At 30.9% G+C, this 23082-nt stretch overlaps 1 protein-coding gene across 3 annotated transcripts; it reads right to left on the reverse strand.

Annotated features, from left to right (window-relative positions):
* Nucleotides 1-6703: 6703 nt before the first annotated feature.
* Nucleotides 6704-16456, reverse strand: CBR (NADH:cytochrome B5 reductase 1). Of its 3 annotated transcripts, XR_014346526.1 has the most exons (10): nt 16003-16396; nt 15693-15834; nt 15442-15532; nt 15124-15201; nt 10788-10868; nt 10562-10651; nt 8264-8329; nt 8037-8119; nt 7495-7581; nt 6704-6993 (listed from the first exon to the last, which is right to left on the reverse strand). XR_014346526.1 is itself a non-coding variant. In XM_082898864.1 (9 exons), the coding sequence occupies exons 1-9, from the start codon at nt 16106-16108 to the stop codon at nt 6901-6903; spliced, it is 834 nt and encodes a 277-aa protein (XP_082754990.1). In that variant the 5' UTR covers nt 16109-16456; the 3' UTR covers nt 6704-6900. The 3 variants fall into 3 exon arrangements, 1 of the variants encoding a protein (XP_082754990.1); XM_082898864.1 differs by lacking the exon at nt 8037-8119 and having other exon boundaries at nt 16003-16456; XR_014346527.1 differs by lacking the exons at nt 6704-6993; nt 7495-7581 and adding an exon at nt 7731-7896.
* Between the last annotated feature and the right edge of the window lie 6626 nt (nt 16457-23082).

The raw sequence follows: 23082 nt of genomic DNA on the forward strand, positions 1-23082 counted from the left end.
CAAGTCATAGGGGACAATATGTTAATGCAGGTCCATGACAAATAAGTGATTACGAGATTTCGTTAGCCACTTGACAAAGTGGTGATATGTTTAATTAGTATCCGGAACCTATTACTCTAGTCGAAAGACGATATGATATGTTTTGTTAGATGTACCACTATTATGTTTAGATATGAGAATAATTGTGATATGATTTGTTATACAGATATGATATATTTGGAATTCGTTTACTAATCTCTTTACTTTAATGTTATTCACTGGGCTATAACTCACCGTATGTATATATCTGTAAAGGTGAGCGTCCTGAAGATCAAGCCTAGAAGGGTTCCTTTAGCTGAGCCACCTGTTGAAGCCCTATTGAGATTTTGGTGCCTCCAAGTTGAGGCTAGGTCGAGAAGACCGTTGTATAGTTTGTGATCACATTGCCGGGCTTTTATTATATATTTATATGGACATGAATGATGTTTTTGCACATGATATTATGTATGTATTATACAGTGGGTAAATTAACGTTTATATACATCTAAATTTGTGCATATAGATACACAGCTCAATGGACTGTTTGTTGTCTTTATATTATAAGCTTCTGCTAACCTCGATTATTTTGATTTGTAGAGGAATGCCTTTGGTAATCTCGGATTACTGGCTGGTTACGACACCAAACTTATATGGTAGGTTTGGGTCATGACAAACATAGAGAGAGAAAATAGAAGAAAGGAAAGTAAGAGAGAGAGAAAATAGAGGGTTAGGTGTTGTGTTTCACCGTATAATATATATACATAAGTTTGGTCATTTTGCTTGAGTTTGTCATTTTAGACAAAGTATTTCAGTTCTTGGACTTTTAGCCAAACAAACTTGAAATTTGAAGTTTTGGACCGAGAGCCCTATTAAAAATTATATTTTATTACCAAAAAAATTGTACTATATTATTTTAATATTTATATATTATATAAAATGACATTATATCCGCAACAACAACAACAACAAAAACAATAACCAAAAAACAAAAAAAAAAATTTAATTTAATCCTCTCATTGATTTTAAAACCCAACTCTTGAAGGTATTTGCTAATCTCCTTCCCAATTTTGCAAACAAATACTATTTTAGTTAGGGGTGAGCAACGGATATTTCAAACTACCCAGACCGACCGAACTGAACTAATCCGTCACATTTTGGACGGATGCGTGATGACGAGCGAACGGTTGCAGATTGATTTTTTTCAATCCGTCTAATTTTGGACGGATTGCGGATTTAAGATTCCTTTGGTCGCAACTGAATTGCCAAACCGCGAACACCACTAGTAATTTATAAAATTTTGTGTTTTCAATTTGTTTAGATATTCTGTTTGTGTTTTCAATTGAAAAAAAGGTTTAGATATTCTGTTATGTTTTCAATATGGAAATCCTTTCATCAAATGGTAAAGGTTGATATTTGATATTTTTGTGTGGAAAATATAATACTTAATTTTATCACTTTTAAAAAAAATTAAATTAAATAGTTTTTGAATAAAAAAAAAAGTAATGAAATAGTTTTGATAATGCATGACTTTCTTATATGTATTTATTATTGGTATTTGACAATTTACTTGATAATCTTTTGGTTATGTTGAGTTGGATTGTTAAAATTTGTAAAAGTTTAACCGCCATACCGATTCGCATTAATCTGCAAATCCGCTCAATTCACATCCGTCAATTCGGCCGACGGATGTAGATTGATTTTTTCTAATCTACCCATCCAACGGACGGATGACGAATTAGAGATTTTTCAGCCACAACTGAACCGCAAACACCCCTAATTTTAGTAGGTTTCACATCTATCCTAATCCAATCAATTCCCTATAACCAAAACAAACAAGTTCTTTATACTTTGTCTCTAGTGTGACATCAATTTTATTGTTTCAATATTAATTGAATTAAAAGTAGAATTATTTAGAGAAAGAATTCCTAAATGTTAATGCAATATATTTAATTATTAAAATGTTTGACATCTCTGTTATTATTTTACGCCCATTAATTATATCATGAGATACCACTCTATCTCTTGAACTATAAAAACAAATAATTAAAACCTTTCAATTTTTAAAATGCCACACTTGATGTCGTTAATGAAAATAGTAAAATGTCTAAATTGTTCTATTTATTTTTTTATTTATTTTATTATATATTTGACACATCTATTATCTCTTTGAAATTTATCAGAAACCACAAATTTAAAAAAAAAAAAAAAAATACACTAGAAACCTTAGTCCTATTGCCTCACTTCCACATTCCGTTTCAGAATAAGATCTTTTTTTATTAAAACGAAAAAATTTGTAATGGTTTTAATGGATTTCAAAGAGAGAACAAGTGTGCAAGACATAGAAAAGATGAGACAATTTGGTTATTTCACCATTTTCATTAGTGACACCAGGGTGTGTGACATTTTGATAGTTAAAGGGTCTAATTTGTGATGTGTGAATAGAAACTTTCAATTTCTTGTAACACGTTGAAATTTATTCTAACTTAAAAGTTAAAAGTTTATAAAATAAAATTTAAAAACACTTCTCCACAGTTCCAACAGAATTGATTTTTTTTTTCTTTTTTTAAAATTTAATTAAACCTTTTTTACCACATAAATTATTAGCAAAAATTATAACTAACAATCTGAAATTGGAAATGTTTGGTCCGACAATGTAACCAAATATTTTAATTATGTTAATAATTTTTTTTGTTTTTTTTAACATATTTTATTTTCTTTAATATATTTTTAGGATTCAGTTTCTCTCAAATTTAGATCTAAATATAAGAGAACTTGACATGCCAATGAAGTCCGTCATAGCCTCATAGGTCTCATTTTGATAATTTGAACTGTTCATTTTATAAAAGTTTTATTATTCATTTGGTTCATTTTAATACTTTAAATCATATTTATTTTTATTTTTTTAAATACAAATGTAAATGGATGAATGGATAAACGATATCCGATTAACTTAATTTTTTACAGGCATATCTTATTTGATGTATTTCAAAATATAAATAATTCAAATTATTAAAATAAATTCTAAAATTAACTTATTTTACAGCACAGTAATTATTGCTACGCAGCCGGCGCAGCAGTACCCCAAATTCCTTCATCTTTCCAACGGCAGTTGAACCATTCAATTTATGTTTGAATTGTTTTAGTTCAAGTGGGCATTATTAGCTCGGTGTCAGTTTTCAATAGTCAGTGAAGTGTAGTTTTCAAAGTCAGCATTCTAACCTCTGCGAGACGTTTTGCTTCCAACTTTCAAAATTAATTGATTTATGTCACTATTGTGTTTGAAATTTAAATTTGGTGAGTAATTTTGAATTTGAAAAACAATTTATCAAAGAAAAAGCAAAATTAGGAAAATTGTTATTCTTTTTTTCTATTTTCTCCGTGAATTTATTCATAAATTTAAGATTCAAACACAATTTTAAAATAAAAAAATTAGTCAAGTGGTTCAATCCATTAGATAAAGATACATCTAAAAATCTAAATTTAAGGATAAATATTTAGGTTACATTTGGATGATGAATTTTTTAGATAAGAATTTAGAGAGAAAAATGAAATATAAGAAAAATGTGAATAAAATATAAAATATTTTTTTTCTTCCTTTCTCTCATTTTTTCTTTTTCCTTTTTAAAATCCTACCTAAATTCAGCCTTACCAAACAAGAATCAACATGAGACCTTCATGAACCTAACTAAATTAGAATTAGTATATAGTAAACTTGTAAATTTTGGATTGGCTGAGTGATTTGTACATGGAAAAAGATAGGGAAAAAATGTAGAATTTTCTTCTTTTTTTTTTTTTTTTTTTTCTGCTTGCTAAAGATAAAAAAACAGAATTTTTTTGTATTTTGTTATTAAAAAAAGTGAGTATGTATAAATTATTGCATTTCCTTTCATTTTCCAATCCTCTGATAAATCCAAGATTAAAAAAAAAATATGTGGTTTATTTTCCTTCCAAAAAAAATATATTACAAAAATAAACAAAAAAGTAAAATGTTGTCAAATTTTATATTGCATAATAAAAGGGAAACGACAAATCAATCAGTGGGCTCGGAGTTAGGTTAAATGATTACAGAAAAGTGAGAATCTTTTATGCAGCCTTTGTTATATTTGTTTGCAATAATGCTTGAGACTATTAAAAGTGGTGTTTTAAAAGTACCATTAGTGATGTGGTAGTAGATGAGACCCACTGCTTGTGTCATATGTTTTTTTTATTATTATTATTAAAGTGCTTGCCGACTCATTAGTGGTACTTTAAAACATCACTTTTAATGAGATGTATCATTACCCATTTGTTTGCACAAAAAGTCTTGCACTCTATATATTTATAATTATTTGTGGTCAAACATCCTAATCTATAGTTGCCACAATAATAAGGGAAAAAAGGAAAAATTATTTAAAAAAAAAACTTTTTAGTTTAACCCTTGTAATAAAATACATCTTTAATTATTAATTTTATCAATTTAAATCATAATTTTTTAATTTATTTTCAATTTAAATTATTGCTATATTTTAGTTAATCATTAGATTCAATGTAAGTGTATATAAATAAAATATATTTTTTCATTGAGTTTGATGATTAGAAATAGACAGATGATTTAAATTGAAAACAAATACAAAATTTAGAATTTAAATTTACCAAATCAAAAACTTAAAAAGGTCAAATCCTTAAAAAAAAAAATTTGTAGTTTTCCCAAAAGCAAAATACCATTTAGTAGAAAATAAGGCAAATATTTACTCAAGGATCGTCTTGCGTACAATTTTTTATGTGTTTTTTACACAGAATTATACCTCCATATATATATATATATATATTGATCATACTGATATGTAATTTCTGCATAATAAAATGGGTCCACTTCTGAGAATTAATGAGATTGTAAACAAATCATCATCAATATAGGAAATTGATCAAGAGGCCATGACAAAGTAGGCCCTTTCTCTAAATTTCTCTGTTTAGAGTTGGTTTAGAAATTGATTTTTTTATTTTATTTTTTCAAAAAAATATGAAAAAAAATAAAGAAAATATACTAACTTTTTGTGATCATTTTTTACTATTTTCTTTTCTTTCCAAACGACCCCTAGACTATGTAAGAATCTCAAAGTATGTAAAAAAAAATAAAAAAATAAAAAAACATACGATTTAAAAATAGAGAGTAACATAGGAAATGACTCATCTCCATACTCTCATCTTCCATACTCCTCCATGAAATATGGAAGATAAGAATATAGAGAGAAATCATACCTACAACATAATGACAAAATAAAAAAATAAAAAAATTAGGAACATAAACATAAATTTCATACCCACAGAGTAGGTGAAAGCTTATTTGGTGTAGTAGTAGTATATAATACAAAATGGGCCATGCTACTACATGCAGGTACACACCCCTTTGAAGTATGTTGATATTTATAGTGTTGATTATTAAATTTCTTTTAATCATAATTAAAAAATTAATAATGAGTCATAACCAAACACCATAAGGTATATAACTGAAGATTTTTTTAATCATAATCAAAACAATAATTACAATAAATAATAATCGATATCACAATGAGTCATAACTAATAACACAATAAAATCATAATCAAGTTATAACTACATCACAATAAATCATAATCAAATGTGACAAATGTCATAACTGTTGTAGCATATGTACACACCTCATTGGTGTAATATAGAATTTTCCATACAAAATACAATATTGCAACATCTTCACTAAAATCATCTTTAATTACTGGGAAAACAACCCAAGGAAAAACAAAGGTAAGTCGAAAATAGTGCAAAGATTCTTAACTGTTACATTGGCTCATATGTGAATGACCTGTGCAGATTTTGTCAACTCAAAGGGATTATCAAGTAGGGGGGAAGCATCCCATTAAATTAAAAAAGTAGGGGGGATGTGGTCATTCATGAGCACACCCCATCAAATTAAAAAAGTAGGGGGGATGTGGTCATTCATGAGCACACCCATAGCATAAACAGAGGAATTTAATATTTAATAGCAAAAATAAATAAACAATATCCAAACACAGCCCAAATGATGTGAATTTTTTATTTTTTTTTACTTTTACCTTCTCCATCCAAAAATTCAATGTTCGAACGCAGCCTAAGATCAAGTTTGACAACTCAAAAATAATTTATCTTTTAATCTTTTTTCTATCACATTACCTCTTTACTTTTCTAAGCATCTTTTCGTAAAAAGACAAAAAACACACTTATTTAGATCATCTCAAACAACCCTTAAATGAACAAAAATATTTTAAGAAGATAAATAAAATGATATTTAATAGTAGAAATAAATAAAGAATAATTATGCAGATGACCTTGCTTTTTTAATTTGAAGTATGATATGCTGATCCAATTTCATGAAATAAAATTCTTTTTTTCAGTCAGAAACAAAACCAACAGACTAAAAAATAATTTAAATATTAAAAAAAAACAAAAAAAAAAGTGATCTTCTAAGTGAAAAGCTCTTGAGGAATTTTGTAAGACTCAATTGTCAACCCAACACCTCACCAAAAAATAAATAATTAAATAAAATTTTATTTATATATATAAAAAATAAAATAAAAAAACAGGTAAAAATTTGTGCTGTGTTTCTGATTCTTTCGTGTTTCCAGCAATACGAGTCATCAAACTTATAGTTCTAACAATAAGCACCACAGGCGATTAATTTGGACCCCTAACGTAAGTTTAAATCCAGGGAAAATCCTTTATTAAAGTGGTTAGCAAGAAAGTTCACAGTTGATCCAATGCATGACAGTTCCATTAAAAACTCTTGAGAGACACAACATGACATAACATAACAAAACTGTATTATGCCCAACCAGTGAAAAGGGCTACTAAACATGCCTGAATTTCGAAAAAAATGACCCCACAAGATTATCAGAACTGGAACTGCATCTCCGGTGCATATCCAAGAGCTTCAAGGTGAGCAGCCATCGCCTTGTTCATAGGTGGTGGGCCACACCTCAGGATCTGTGCATGTTCCAGCATTTTAGGGTTAACCATTTTAGGTATTGAAAAAGTAAGGTACATGTATGTTAGGGCTGCAAAGCCGAAATATTAGTGAGCTCGGCTTGGTAAGAGCTCAACTCGACTTGGTTCATTAAGTAAACAAATAAGCTCGAACCTAGACTTTTAAGCTTGTTTAATAAACGAACCTAACTCGAGCTCGAGTATTATTTATTTAAATAACAATATAAATAGATTATTTATATATTAACGAATGTAAAAATGTGTATTAATGATAAGATAAATACATTATTTGTGTATTCAATAATATTATTTATATATTTAAATAATGTAAATATTTATCAAGAAAAATTTTCATTTAAATAATATAAATAATTGCCAAGAAAAATATTCATTATCAAGCTTCAAGCCGAGCTCAAACCTTGCAAAGCTCGGCTCATTTGCAGCCCTACACATAAGCGAGAAGGCCTCCAGGCATTCAAAGAGAAGGAAACATAAATATACCTGACTATCAGATGATGGTGCAGGGCAGTGGGTTTGAATCATTTCCTTGGATACAAACCCGACACCGCCATTCCATACCTCAGGAGGCTGCAGAGGTATTTAAGCAGGCTGTTAGTTCATCAGTAGAGACAAAATCAAAGTGGGTCTATCTACACGATACATGTATAAGATTGGGACCTGTCCTGCAGCTATATAATCTTACCCACGAATCAAAACATTGAAACACATCAAAATACGACGCGATAATATGCTAACAGCAACCCTCGAGTGACATATCAATTAAATTTGTTTTCGAAGTAACTATGCAATTCCGATGCATTAATATTCACAAAATTGTGTTCGTTCATTGACTAAACTAGATAAACAACCTTGAAACAATGAATAGCTTCTTAAATAAGCTCCCTGTAAAGAACATACTTATTTTCATGTCAAGATACCCTTTCCTATGTATTATATTAGACAAGGCCGGAGAAAACCAAAAATGTATATCCAGTTTACTCCCCATTAGATTGAGATCTGGGAGGGGTAGATTCGGTACAAACCTAACTTTTGGCAAGATTTGTATAAAGTGGTTGTCCTCAGGTTCGAATCCACAACCTCAAGGTTGATAGGCTAAGTTTAACCACTGAACCACTGGCCAGGGAAAACTTATGAGTGAATATTTCAATCTTCCCCAAAATTACAACAATCATTTGGTAAACGTAATAGTTTAACTGAGAGAGAGCAACAAAAACAAGAGCAGATGTGCCATGCTAGAACGATGACTGACCTGATTCAGCACATAGTAAATCTTGAAGCGATCAGGATAGTTAGAAGCAAGGCCATCCAATTCTTCCTGCAGATAGATATCCACAATGTAAATTGATTCATTCCATTTTTATCAACCACATGTCAGTATATCTTGATTCATTGCATTAATTATTACATCTAAATCTATAGTAGTTCAAGTCACAGCACTAGTAGCCCCATTATATGATGCAACACAATGTGCCAATGGTAATCCTTATTCGTAGAAGCAGCCAATTTCCCATACCAAGGGAGAAAATGATGCAACAATTGAAACAACTAATGCATGTCATACATGTAAACAAAAAATTGAAGCTTTATAACTAAAAAAGACATTTCATAAATTGAAGGGAGCTGCATATTCAAGTAAAATTTACTAAATAAGTAATCACCTTTCTTGGGAGGTTCTATTTTCACACACCACATTATCTCAGTACACATTGAATTTGCAAATTTTTGGTTCGGAAGTCGACTTCTGAACTAAATAGTTTTGTACAAAAATCAACTTCTAAACCAAAGATACAGCCAAATCAAATAATTTTGTTCGGAAGTTGATTTCCGGACCAAATAGTTTTATTTGGAAGCTGATTTCGGGAACAAAAAAAAAACAAAACAAAACAAAACAAAATGAGAGAGAAGAAAAAGATGTGTGCACCAAGACAAAACCATGTGTGAAAATAGAAGCTACTGTCATTCTCCCGTGCTGCTTTTCAGTATGTTAGCGCTACCCAAATCCAACAACAAGCAATAACTTCGTCTTTGCCATTCTAATTTTCTCAGCTCTAGACACTCCATCAATCTGGATAACGAAGATTTTTTGCTCAATCTTTAAATCCCTGTCACAACTATATGTTCTCATTTTGAAATACTATAAAGAGCCGACGAAACTGATTAACGTAAATGTATAGGACTCTATAAAATTTACCGAAGAACAACCAAAGGATACTTCTGCATTCAAGAAAAGAAGAACAGACAGCAATGGACTGATAACCAAAGAGTAAGAAGAATGACAGTGAGTGAAGATGAAAAGACACTAACAGAAAAGGATGAAAGTGAGGTAAAATAGAAGAAATCGACTCTAATTGTATCATGCAACCAATAAGAGAAGAGAATGAAGGAAAAGCATGAAACTGAAAGAGAATAGAAGAGCAAAAAACAATTTTTGAAAATGAGACCCACTATTTTGAACAATTTTTTGATACAAGACAATAAGGAAGACAAAAGAAAGAGAGAATAGAAGGGAAGAAAGAAAGAAAAGAATAGGTCAAGAGATAAGAGAGACCATTAGGGTTATCTTCATATAAACTCTATTATATAATAAAGCAGGTTTATGTAGGAATTTAAATGATAGCGCAAACATAATCATCATTACTACATTTTTTTATTTTATGTTTTTTTGATTGGCATTGGGGTGTTCGGATCAAAACCAGACTAATCCCCTGGGGTGCACAGACCCTCAGCAAGGAGTTTCCCACAAGTGTATCAAGGTTAATTCAAGGGTTTTCCTCCAGTCCGATGGACCAAGGAATTGTTAACACTTAAGAGGTTTCGATCCCTGAACCTTAGAGGGAGTACACCCCCAAGACCCAAGGCCTTACCACTAGGCCAACCCCTTGGGGTTATAATCATCATTACTACATAACATCATCTCAACCGTGAATGTTCACCAAACTCTAAAAGACAGAAATCTTGGCAAGTGACAAAATTCAGTTACTGGTTTTTATGTTCAGTCCAATGTTTTAATCGTCGAGGAGGTTATGTTAAATTAAGTTATTTGGTAAAAAGTTATTATCTTTCCATTGAACATATTACTTTTTGTCTTTGTTTTAAAGGGTAATAATAGGTTGAAGTTGCAATGCAAGAACATACACTACACATTCAAACCTTTTTCTGTGTTATCCACACCACTTACAACTGTACTTTCTTGTTCTTTAATGGTTGTAAATAGCTAGAAACAAAAGCTTTGAATTTTCCAGAGACATCACCTAACCAACACCTCATTAAGAGATCCTAATCACCAAGGCAATACCTAGCCTGCACTCCCTACATCGAGACGGTAAAGAAAGCCTCTGGCTGAAAACTAAGCACCATATACTAACTAGGAGAAAATTCCCATCTTGGACGTGCAAAATGAGTTCTACTTCCCAAAACAGGGCCAATATGTTTTTGGCCAACCTAGGTAATGACCAACTCATACAGATTCTAAAGATTTCATTTCTCTAGTGGAGTCATGCTAGCTTTTGTATGGCCCATACTAACACAAAGTTGATAAGAGAAATACCTTTAGAAGAATGTCCTCAAATGTAACATTAGCATAAATGAGATGCACCTTCGTCACGTCCTTTGGGTTTTCTAAAATAGCTCTTGTAACCTAAAGTGGAAACAGATCAGAACAAAACAAAAGCAATATAGAAACACCAAAACCTTTAAGAAGACATCAATCTAAAATAATTAATATATCTTGATAATTAGATCAAAATACATATCCTAGATTCTCAAATACATACCTGGAACATTGGAGTAATGCCAGAGCCACCAGCAAGCATACCAAAGGCTCTCACTTGGCCAGGTTGATACTTAAAACGGCCCTGGAACAATAAAACCACCCCAATATGATCACTTTCATGTGGTAGTAACTTCATATCTATGAAGCGTCAATAACCCAACGCATTTATATCATGAGAATAAGAATCCAGGTTAGTTAAGTTCGAGAACCAATACTTAGCAGTCCGGCAGCTATATAAATGTTAATTTAGGCCATTGAGACATTACATGAGTCGAGCCACTAATCATGTCTAATGTGTTTATTTAAAATACAAGATAGGATCACTTGATATTAGAGAGAGAGAGAGAGAGAGAGAGAGAGAGAGAGAGAGAGAGAGAGAGAGAGAGAGAGAGAGAGAGAGAGAGAGAGAGAGAGACTTTTCACAAATAATTAAACTTCTATTTCCTTAAAGTCAAGTTGCTTGGCAAACAACACTGATAAAGTTTCAGACACAGTTTTTTATCACTCAATGCAGCTTTGCAACCACCCCCATAGAAGCTTTCTCTAACAAGAAAACAATATTTTTTTGGACGAATATTGCCAACTATTTAAGAACTTCAGTTCACCATAAAACTAACATAAGTATTCACTTATTGCAGTTCAAATGACTTGGGATCTTGAAAAGTCAACCTATCATATGGAGAAAAAATGGAAATGAAGCAAAATAACTTCAACTATGCCAAGCGAATACTGAAAAAATAAGCACTTTTAAACATATTAAAAAATGGTATAGTCCAAGACCCAAGAAAGTTGTTATATGAACATACACTCTAGATTTTATTTATTTTTTAATAACCACGAACCGTGTCCTAGGCAAGGTCCTTTGGGCCCACCCTAGGAGTGTAAACATGAGGATCAAGCAACTCCCCTAATCACATGATTTGGGAAAAACAGGAGGGGCCGACAAAAGTCGAACTTGAGCTGGGCATGTGGGTAGCAAACACATTGCCAACTAGATTAACCCCTAGGGGTATAACTCTAGATGGTTGGTAGGTTGACTTATCTGATTGACACTTCAAGACATACTTAATGTCATAAATAGGGTCAAATACACACTCCTCACCTATTACAGGGAAGTGGCATTAAGTAGTTATAGTGGTGACACAGTGTAAGGCAGAGAGAGTGTCGATATTTGATTTGGATGGTCCAAATGGAACCAGCTGCATCTAGTACTTTATCCAAGAAAAAAATAAGGTAAAATTGGAAGCAAAACAAGAAAGGTACAGTAGGTGGCATGCTTCACTATCAACATAGCTCGAACCAAGTGGTTGAGAAGCCCACCAATACAGAGAGATCTGTGCAGAAGTTGCTATACCCTTGTATATCCCTTAACAAGTGGTCTCTTAAGACAGCATTCACAAGTCACTCTAACCAAGGCATCCAGCTACACTCTATAACCCAAAGTTGGCTACAAAAAGGTCAACATCCATTAAGAATAACAAGTAAACAAAAAAAAGAAAAAAAAACGAAAAAAAAAAACGGGATTCAAGAATTTTACTCGGTTGAAGGTAGTTCAAAATTGGTTAGCAATAGGAGAAACATTGTCAATTGTGCAGTTAAAGAGCCCTAATAATATATTTGGACCGACAAAAGAATACTGCCTAAAGGTACCCATGAAAATATGGAACAATCACTACAAAAAGATGGTGGTAACCCAGTTTCTTCAGAGATGTTGTGGTGGCAACCCTAGTTCCTCAGGATGAGATGGACAGTCATCTCCTCTGACAGGCAGTGGAGGTGACAAAATAATTGCCCAGAGAACCATAGATGATTATGTCAAATTTACTTGAAAGTTGACATACAAATGATCATCGATGCAGATGGTGCCCAAAGCGAAAGATATTTTCCAAATTAGCAAATGCTTTGGAAGGTTTATGTCTGTCCCATACAACCACAAACAATAACCTGGAATTTCTAACTATCAAAGATGGCTCAGATTCTAAAAGGTCAATAAAAATAAACATGTTTCTTCCTAACCCAACCTCAGTTTAACACCCTTCCTTTCAGTCTGACTGCAATTTACCAACCATATATCATAATAATCAATCCATCAATTACAAGTTCATGTTAGCCAAACCTGATTATTTTCTAGCATATTTCTAGTTAACTAGACCAAAGACATCTTTGTCCAACGCCAGCAAATGTAATTTTGGCAGCAAAACAAACTCTCAAAGGATGATGCAAAAGCAGAACCAGGCTTGGGGGAACCACCTTTACTGATAGTATTACAATTTGGGTGAGCAAGTATCCAGACAACAAAATATAATAACTTAGTTCAAATACTAAGAAGTTACAAGACTACAGTTATTAGTTACAAAACTAAACAGATGATATGCTTCTCATTCTTTTTTCTATTGAGATTCTCCATCCAGAAGTTTTACATTGCTTTTTTTTTTTTTTTCCCCCTCCTAACGCCTAAGGTGCTTGTATATCTTGCATGTACCAGGAATAACCTTTTTCTTTAGCTTAAGCCTTCTTATTCATCAAAAATAGACACTTACAGAAAAGGATTAATTTTCATGTTTTTCCTAAAGATTGATTTATTACCAAATAGAAATGATTGATTTCTACATGAAGGTAAAAAAATAAAATAAAATGAAATAAAATAATTCTTTAAGTTGGATATGAAAAGCTAAGTACAATAGCAATAATCACTTCATTATAGCACAACCTTTTATGCTAAATATCTTAGGCGCAATGCCTTTTGCTTCATTTCCATAAATTGTAAACTAATGTATCAATTATTGACACTCCAAAAAAGCTCAAAAATAAAGTAACAGCAAAAAAATAAATAACTACATAAAAGTTCAAAGAAAATGCTGTCAAATGGATATCACAAATATCAAAACAATGATTTGAACTCGTATTTGTGCAAAAGGAGGAGATATGGCACACTCTTCAAACAAGCATTTCGCTTCATTTGAATAACATGCCCTTGCATTTAATGCAAGGTATTGATGAGTATTGGAATGACCAACAACTGTCCACCTGACGTAAATGCATTAAAGCCGGAGCCCCCAAAAAAACCCTAAACCTAATAACATGATTGGCATAAAACCTGTCCAAGGGACAGTATTTCGGTAGTTGGACTGTCGATTTCTTGCTTAAAGGCAAGGAAAAATCTACGATGATTTTCTACAAAAACATGTCCAAGGGGAAGTACTTTGGCAACTAGATGGTCGATCTCTTGCTTAAAGGCAAGGAGCAAACCTATGATGGTTTTCTACAAAAACCTATCCAATGGACAGTACTTCGACCATCGAACTACCGACCTCTTGCTTCAAGGCAAAGAACAAAAATAACCTGTCCAAGGGACAGTATTTTGGTAGTTGGACTGTCAATTTCTTGCTTAAAGGCAAGGAACAAAACTACGATGATTTTCTACACAAACATGTCCAAGGGGCAGTACTTTGGCAACTAGATGGTCGATCTCTTGCTTAAAGGCAAGTAGCAAACCTATGATGGTTTTCTACCAAAACCTATCCAATGGACCGTACTTCGACAATCGAACTACTGACCTCTTGCTTCAAGGCAAAGAACAAACCTACGATAGTTTTCTATTGTAACCATATTGTAGAAGCATGATTCAGACTCAGATACGAGGGCTTAACCTAATGCTAACTAATTGCATAATCTTATGGTACACTGAACAGGGAATGGAATGCAATGTGACATTTTAGACTAATAACATTGACATAAGGCAAAAAATAAGAAGGGCTTTTCTGATTCAAAAAGATATGTTCTACAATTAAATTGTTCATTCCAAAAATCAAGTCGTCAGACCATAGGTTTGGTAACCATGACTTCAACTTACATAGAACCTTCTAGAAACAAGGATTTGTGCAAACTGCTGTCATACAGTACAGGGACCACAACTAAAGGGCCCATGTACAAAGTAAATACACTTGGACATGTCATTCACCAAACAGTTAAAAAGGTTTTCCATGCAAATAAAGAAGTATATTAAGTGCATACACAAACGTCCACCAGATATTAAGCCATATAACTACACATAAAGGTAGATTTAAAGATATAAAACAATGAACAAAATTCAATAGTAGTATGACCAGATGCAATCTAGAATAAATAACAACATTCATCTATCTAAAGGATCCAACATGAGTTCTTTCCAGTATCATTCCTTCATCATGCCTGCATGGAGCCAAAATTTCTAAAGTAAGCTAAAATTGCTCAAATTCTTTGCCTTGTGGAGCAGACAGAACTCAGCTTCTAGCAACAAGCATGCATGCAAACAAGAAAAGTTTGATGAAATCAACATTAGAGATGGGAACACATACCTTTGGTCCCTTCACAGCTAGATAATCACCAACGCACATTTCCCGGAAGTGATGTGACATCCTTCCTTGCGGATACATCTATTTATGCACATAATCATAAAACCATTAATACAATAGACATTATGCCAACAACCAACACATAAAAATCCCCATCAGATCCCTCGTGAAAATGAATCCTTATGAACACATGAAAGTATAGTTCAACTACCCCCCCCCCCCCCCCCCAAAAAAAAAAAAAAAAAAAAAAAAACCCTTCAAATACAACCTAAATAAATCTTGCAAACCCATGTCTAAGAATAGTGTGTGTTTTACATATACCTTGATGACTAACTCGAAAGATCCAACATCAGAGTCCAAAGTAGTTGGGGTGTAAGGTTTAATAACCTCTTCACCTTGGCCATCCTTACCCCTATTTTGATAAAGTAAATATCAATCAAAATCTAATCAGGGAAAAGAGAAAGAAAAAAGACTAAAAAAAAGAACAACAGAGCCAATATTTGAAAGATAAAGCATCTACAAAAATACAATCAAGCACAGATTTTGAAGTACATATAGAATCACAGTTGTACCTGCAGCTTATATGTTGTCCAATAGGAAGTCCCAAGACTGAAGTAGATGTAGGAAGTTCAAATTTGAACCTGGCCACATTATGACTGATCTGGGTTTTCTTCACAAGCTTGAATTCCTTGAAGTTCTCAGGATTTAAGCACCCTATCAAGCAAATCCCATATGTTATTAAACAAACACACAAATTGGTAAAAACCCAGTTTTACAAATTGAAAAACAAACTAATTTAAAAACTGCACAAGATTGATTAGCCAGAATTTTTGAAAACCCATTAAAAATCAAGACACAAATAGTCAGAAAAACATAATAGACCTTTGGGTTTTTTGGAGGAAAAGAAGAAAGCAGCAGCAGCAACAATGGCGAAAAGGGCAACAGCAACACTGACGATCTGGATATCAAATGTTTGTAAGAAATCCATTGGTATTGAGTAAGGTAAAACCCCTATCGATCTCCTCTTCCTCTTCCTCTTCCTCCTCCTCTTCCTCTAAATGTGGATTTTAGTGTGAGGTTTCAGAGGTTTTTTACCAATAAATGGATGGTATTTAACATTCTCCCAGATAAGAAACTGGCTCCTGCGGTCTTAACGCCTACCAACCAAATCAATCATTTTTATATGGAAAATGTTCTCCTTTGCTTTTTTTAGATTGAATATGGAAAATGTTCTTTAAATGGGAAATCCTGTGCAATTTTGTGGTATTTTGCTTATAATTTGGTTATATATGTATATATAGTAGTTCATTTGATAGTTTTGACACAAAAAATAAAATAATTATAAATATGATATTTTGTCTTATTACATATTTTAGTATATTTTACCATTATTGGCTATTTTAGCTCAGAGTTTTGCTAGCGATTTCAAATTTACCAAATGTTTTATTAATTCTCTCACATGGTGTGGGATTCATACAAATCACATGTATGTGATTTTATGTGAAAGGTTTGGCAGAATATTTAGATTTCGTTTGGTAAGCAATTCAAATTATAGTTTCATCCATTAATTTGAGTATATTGTTTGTTTTGAGCTTTCAAATTATAATTCTACACCTATTTTTCAAGCGTCCGGATCCTTTAGAGTCATCCTCTAGAGTGGTCCCTTAGAGTGCAACACGTGTCCCATTATCGCATCCAACGGCTGAGATGATCCCTCACCAAAACGGCGTCGTTTTGGTGAGCTAGACCAAAAAAAAAAAAAAAAAAAAAATTTACAGAGCTGCAGATCGAGTCGAGAGAGGGGAGGAAGAAGAAGAAAATGGAATTGAAGGGAGGACAGATCGAGTCGAGAGGGAGGAGGAGGAAGAAGAAAATGGATTTGAGAGAAGAAAATGGATTCTGTCAAATCTATTGTTGGGCTCTGAGGGAAAGATGAAAATGGATTCTGAGGGAAAGATGGGTTTCGGAGCATACAAAACTCAAACTCGGGGGAGTTGGAGTCGCTGCTTCGTCTTCCACTGCTGCAAGGTGAGAGTATTGTTGGGCTTGCCATTTGAGAGAGAGAGAGAGAGAGAGAGAGAGGGAGAGAGGAGAGTTGGGAAGTTATATTGGGTTCCTGAGGAGAGAGAGGGAGAGAGGGAGTGTTTCGAGTAGTCTACAGATGCAATAGAGAAAGGACAGAATCCATTTTCTCTCAAATCTATTTTCTTCCAATTTTTCTTTTTTGGTCTGGCTCACAGAAGAAAATGGAAGTTCATCCATGGTGATGAACTGCAGCTCTGTAAATTTTATTTTATTTTATTTTTTTTGGTCTAGCTCACCAAAACGACGCCGTTTTGGTGAGGGATCATCTCAGCCGTTGGATGCGATAATGGGACACGTGTTGCACTCTAAGGGACCACTCTAGAGGATCACTCTAGAGGATGACTCTAGAGGATCCGGACGCATTTTTCAAAACTCAATTAAAAACATAATCATTACTTTTCAAAACTTATAACTAAACACATAATTCAAAACTCTTTTTCAAAACTCAATTCAAGTCAATATTTTAATTTTGTTAAGATTTTAAATATTTAAATATGTTACGATTTTTAAAATTTTTAATTTTTTGAATATTTTTAAATATTTTAATTTCAAAATATTATGATTTTAATTTTTTAAATTTTAAAATATTTTATAAAAATAAATTCAAACTCTATTTTATAAAAATATTTTAATTTTTTTGTTATGTATTTGGTTACGATTTGAATGTAGAGTTATGAAGGTAGTATGGAGTTTCGAATTATGTGTTTGGTTATAAGTTTTAAAAATAACTTCTTAATTGAGTTTTGTTTTATGTGTTTGATTACGATTTGAGTGTAGCGGTATTTTTAAATTTAAAATATTAACATTTTAAATTATTTAAATTTTTTGAATATTTAAATTATTTAAATTTTTACGATTTAAATTTTTTGAATATTTATTTTAATTTTTTACTTATTAAATTTTTTAGATTATTTAAATTATTTAAATATTTATGATTTAAATTTTTTGAATATTTATTTTAGAAAAAAATTATTTCTTTTGTAGTATTTTCAATTAAAAAATTGATTAATGTTATTTTCTGTTAATAATAAAATTTTTAATTGAATTTTAAAAAGAGTTTGGTTATAAGTGTTGATCAAAATTTTCAAGGTATGAAAATAGTGTGTTTTGTTATGAGTTATAACAATTTGAATTAAGTTTTGAAATTTTTTTTCAAAACTCATAACCAAACAAATTTTCTTACTTCACATGTCAAATCAAACTTTCAAAACTCAATTTCACATTCAATTCAAAACTTAATTCAACACTCTATTCAAAAGCCATAACCAAACAAATTTTCTACACTCAAATCATTATTCCACGACTCACAAACTCAAATACAACTCATATTCTCAAATCATATTTATAAAACTCTATCAAACACAACCTTAGTAATTTATTTGGGGTCTCTAGCATTTTCCTTTAGGTAAATATAGTCTCTAGCCAAACAAAGCCATTATGGTATTAGTTATTTAGAGTTGATCTAAATAAATGTATTTATTTAATAAGGATACTTATTTCGATCACATCACTTTTTTATTTTTTTACATTTTTTTTTTTTATAAAAAGTTAAAAATAAACTAAATAAGCAAACTATAAACAATATCACGTTGATTATGATATTATTTTTGTTATGAAGAAGTATTAGTTGTACCTTTATGTGGTATATGATTTTCATTTTTTATAAAGTTATGAACTCCAATAAGATTGAGTCATGACATTTATATTGATCAACCTCACTAATGTCATAATTTACATATTTTTTAGAGTGTGTATCATACTATTACCCTCTTTAAATTTATGGGTAAATTAAATTTGGTCGCATTTATGTTTTGCCATTTTTTCATTTTAATTTTTGAAGTTTTTTTTTTCTTTCATTTTCATATTTTAAATTTTCTCATTTCTTTTTAAATTTAATTTTTATTTAAAATTAAACAAAAAAAAAATGTCATGTTACCTAACATATAACATAAAAAAATATATTATTATATTATAATTTAAATTTGTATTAGAAATGTGAGTTATATATAAATAAAATATTTTTATGATACATGACTATGAATGTGTTATTTTGTGCTATAGTTTTGGTAGTAAAAAAAAAATAAAAAAATAAAAAAAATCAAAGACTAAAATAAGAAAACATTCAAATATAAAGGGGGATAAAGTATAATTTCTCTTTGAATTTATATATTTGGCTATGGTATATATTTTAATATTGTATAATTTGTTTCGGTTTTAATAAATTTTTAATTTTTGTATGTTTATTTAATTAAATATATCTGTTATATGAATATTTAAATATATTTTAAATTTATAATTAATTTTTTATATTCTCAAGCATCAAAATAATTATTATTTACGATTTAACAATGCTTTAGAGTTATTAAATTAAATAAAACATCATTACTCATATACATTTATTAACATTATTCTTTATTTTTATCTATTTTAGATAGAAATATATTTTTTTTAAAGACAAATGTTAACAAATGTCCTCTATGTATTGTTTAATGCTGAGAAGTGTATATAAAGTGTGTTGAAAATATATAAAATTATTAAAAAATTTATAGTTTTAATTTCAGTAAAAATACAATTTTTTTGTATTTTACTTATACCTAGAGGCACTTGTTAGCACAATATATATATTTTTTAATGATTATACGCCAGTTAAGAAAGAGTGATTTTGTAAATTATTAATTTTTACCTTAGGATTAGTAGAAATTATGCCTATTTAATCATATTTTGCAAAAATAGAAATAGGGTAAATTACACTTACTTTTACTAAAATTTGAAGAAAATATAATTAATCACACTTTTGATTTAATTATATAACTTCCTTTAAGGTTTTAATTTACCTAACACGTATACCTTTTTTATTAGTAATTTATTAGTCATATGAATAAAAAAAAATGATGTTATCATCTCTTTCCTACTAAAATATATATTTGTCTTATTTATTTTATTATCTACTCCCCATTAACATTGGTTTCAATCATTTTAGCTGTATCAAAAGAAAAATTAGTGTAATTATATCAAAAGTATGAGAATAATTATATTTTTTTGAATTTAAAAAAAAAATAATATAATTTATTCTTTATATATAAAAGGTAATGCTATACTACATATCCCTCAAAAGATGGGTATCGGTTACACCTAGGGGTAGGCAACAGTTTATCCGAACCGTTCAAACCGCCCAATCTGCCCAACTCGCATATAAATGGGCGGTTTCGCAAACATAATGCGGGCGGATGCGGTTTGAAATATGACAAATTTGCAGGTCGCGGGCGGATAGCGGGTTAAACTGCAACCCGAAAAAACCGCCCGCACTTTAATTATTATTATTAATTTTTTTTATATACCAACTTTGTAACTTTAACAGAAGCACCATTATGTTATCTATGACACTAGAATCCTTATTTTTAAATATTTCTCAACTTTCGCCATTATCAAGTCCTAAAATTGGTTTCTTATATGATTTTTATTGGTGACTCATCCACTTTTTCCTAATAAAATTTTCCTTCTGGTGGTCGATAGAACTTCTAGTTTGATTATTGATTACTGAACTGACAATTCTAATTGAGTTCAACCTTAATGCATTGATATACATTTTTTTCATAACAAAAATGCTAGTGTAGGGTCTCTTTGTTTTTGGTACTTTCATTTAATGCATTGATATTCAATTTTTATTTGTAAACTCATCAGAAAATTGTTGTCAAATGATCTCGAATATATAAAATGAATCTGATGCCTAAATTCGATGGGAAAAAAAAAAACTCAAAAATTAATTTTTTTAAAAAAAAGTGTAAACCGCAAACCGCCCGCACATCTGCAAACCCTACCTGCACAAACCGCAAACCGCACTGCGGGAGGTTACGGGTTGACTTTTTCCCAAACCGCATAGATGCAGGCGGGTCAAAACCGAACCGTAAACTGCATAAAATCGATCCGCGAACACCCCTAGCTACACCCTTATTACTCATTTTTGTAATATATGTTATATATATTTTTTATAATTGTTACGTATTTCTTCTGATTGAGTTACGATAATTTGCCGTTTAGAAACGAAATTATGTATTTATGTAATAATGTTACACAATTTTTTGTTAGAAAATATTTGGATAAAAAGATATGTAATATTACCATAAAAATACATAATATTATCACAAAATGTGTAACTTCCTTGCTAAATTATAAATTATCATAATTTTATTAAAAAATTATGTAATATTTATTATAAAAATATAAAATGTATATTATAAAAATACATATAAAAAGTTTACCATACAAAGAGCTGAATAAGGAGAAACCAGGGGCTATAGGTGGATAGTAGGTTGGGTAGATGAGAGAGAAAATGGATTGTTTATGCAGTTTTGCTTTGAATCTTGTGAGGGATACCTCACCCCCCAAAAATAAAAATAAATAAATAAAACAAAATGCGAGTTTGGTGAGGATAGGTAATGCAGTAGTCACAAACTAGCGGGAAAAGGACAGAAAGATGCGAGGAGAGAGAGGGGAGATGGGGGTAGGTGGAAGACCGAAGAAAGTGATGGAGGAGGGTTACATACACAAAACACAAGTGTATCTATCTATGTAGTTCCCACCAAACCTTCTCTATTCTATTCTAATCTTTGTTTTGGAAAGTAATAAAAAAAAAAAAGAAGTTAACTTATTAATTTTTTTAAAAAAATATAAAAAAATGTAAAAAAAAAAAAATATGATCTAAATAAGTTAATAAATTAAAATTTTTTAATTAAAATATAAAAAAATCATTAAAGACAATCAAAAACTCATTTGAAAATAGTTTCTAAAAATTATAACCAAACCAGACATGTATTTGTAACCTCACATCACAATACTATTAAAAGAAAATCTCACAATTCGTCAAATTACATTTATTTTTAATTTTACCCTTACAATCATATTTACAATTTATTTTTTTATCCACAAATGTAATTCGATAAAGATATTATCTAATCAATTTAATTTTTTATAAATATATTTTATTAATATTTATATAAAAAATAAACTATTAAAATTATTAAAATATAACCTAAAACGTACACCACACTGCTTCAGCACCGCAGTGACCCATATCTGCTACCAATTCGTCAGTAACAATTAATGTCTATTTTTATAATTCTTTATGTCAAATGGTAGCAGGAAAAGCATATTCAATATAATAAATATGACAATTTCCAAATTCAAGCCCCCCATTTAGACTTCTTTCTTCTTTGTTTTTGTAATTGATTGGAGATGAATTATAGATAGGGATGTCAATTTGAACTCAACTCAACGAACACTCAAGGATTATCTCATATTCATGAATTATATCTAATATTTATCTCAAGTTCTCAACTCTCTCTCTCTCTCTCTCTCGTTCTTCTCCATCTACTCTCTGTGAGAGAGATGACGGATCCCTCTTCCAAGATATTAACTAATTCCATGACACTCAAGGATTTCCCAATGGAAAAAGCATTTGTAACACTTTGTACTTCTTAAACTAGATATTAACTAATTCCATAACACTCAAGGATTTCCCAACGGAAAAAGCATTTGTAACACTTGTACTTCTTGAACTAGTGAGATTGCTCTTGACACTCTTATTATTGTACTTGGAGCCTCTTTGATTCATTTTGGAATATTGATTGAGGTGGTATCATAATGGTAAAATAAGATTGAACCAAAAACATTGATTCAGATAAATTGTCCTTTGAGTAGTCTTCACTCTTTTGTGTTTTTCTCTTTCCACACTTTGAGTTTGGATATGAGGTTACAACCACTGGAAATCGTGTTTCCAAGGCTTGGATTTGGATACAAGAACGACCTAAAATGTAATCCGGACGAGGAAGTTATGCCTGTTTAAAATTTGGATACCTGTGTTGGATGCAAGTCCGCTCG

This window comes from Camellia sinensis, chromosome 12 (genome assembly GCF_055761805.1).
Source record: "Camellia sinensis isolate YWXY chromosome 12, ASM5576180v1, whole genome shotgun sequence".
Taxonomy (NCBI): Eukaryota; Viridiplantae; Streptophyta; class Magnoliopsida; order Ericales; family Theaceae; genus Camellia; species Camellia sinensis.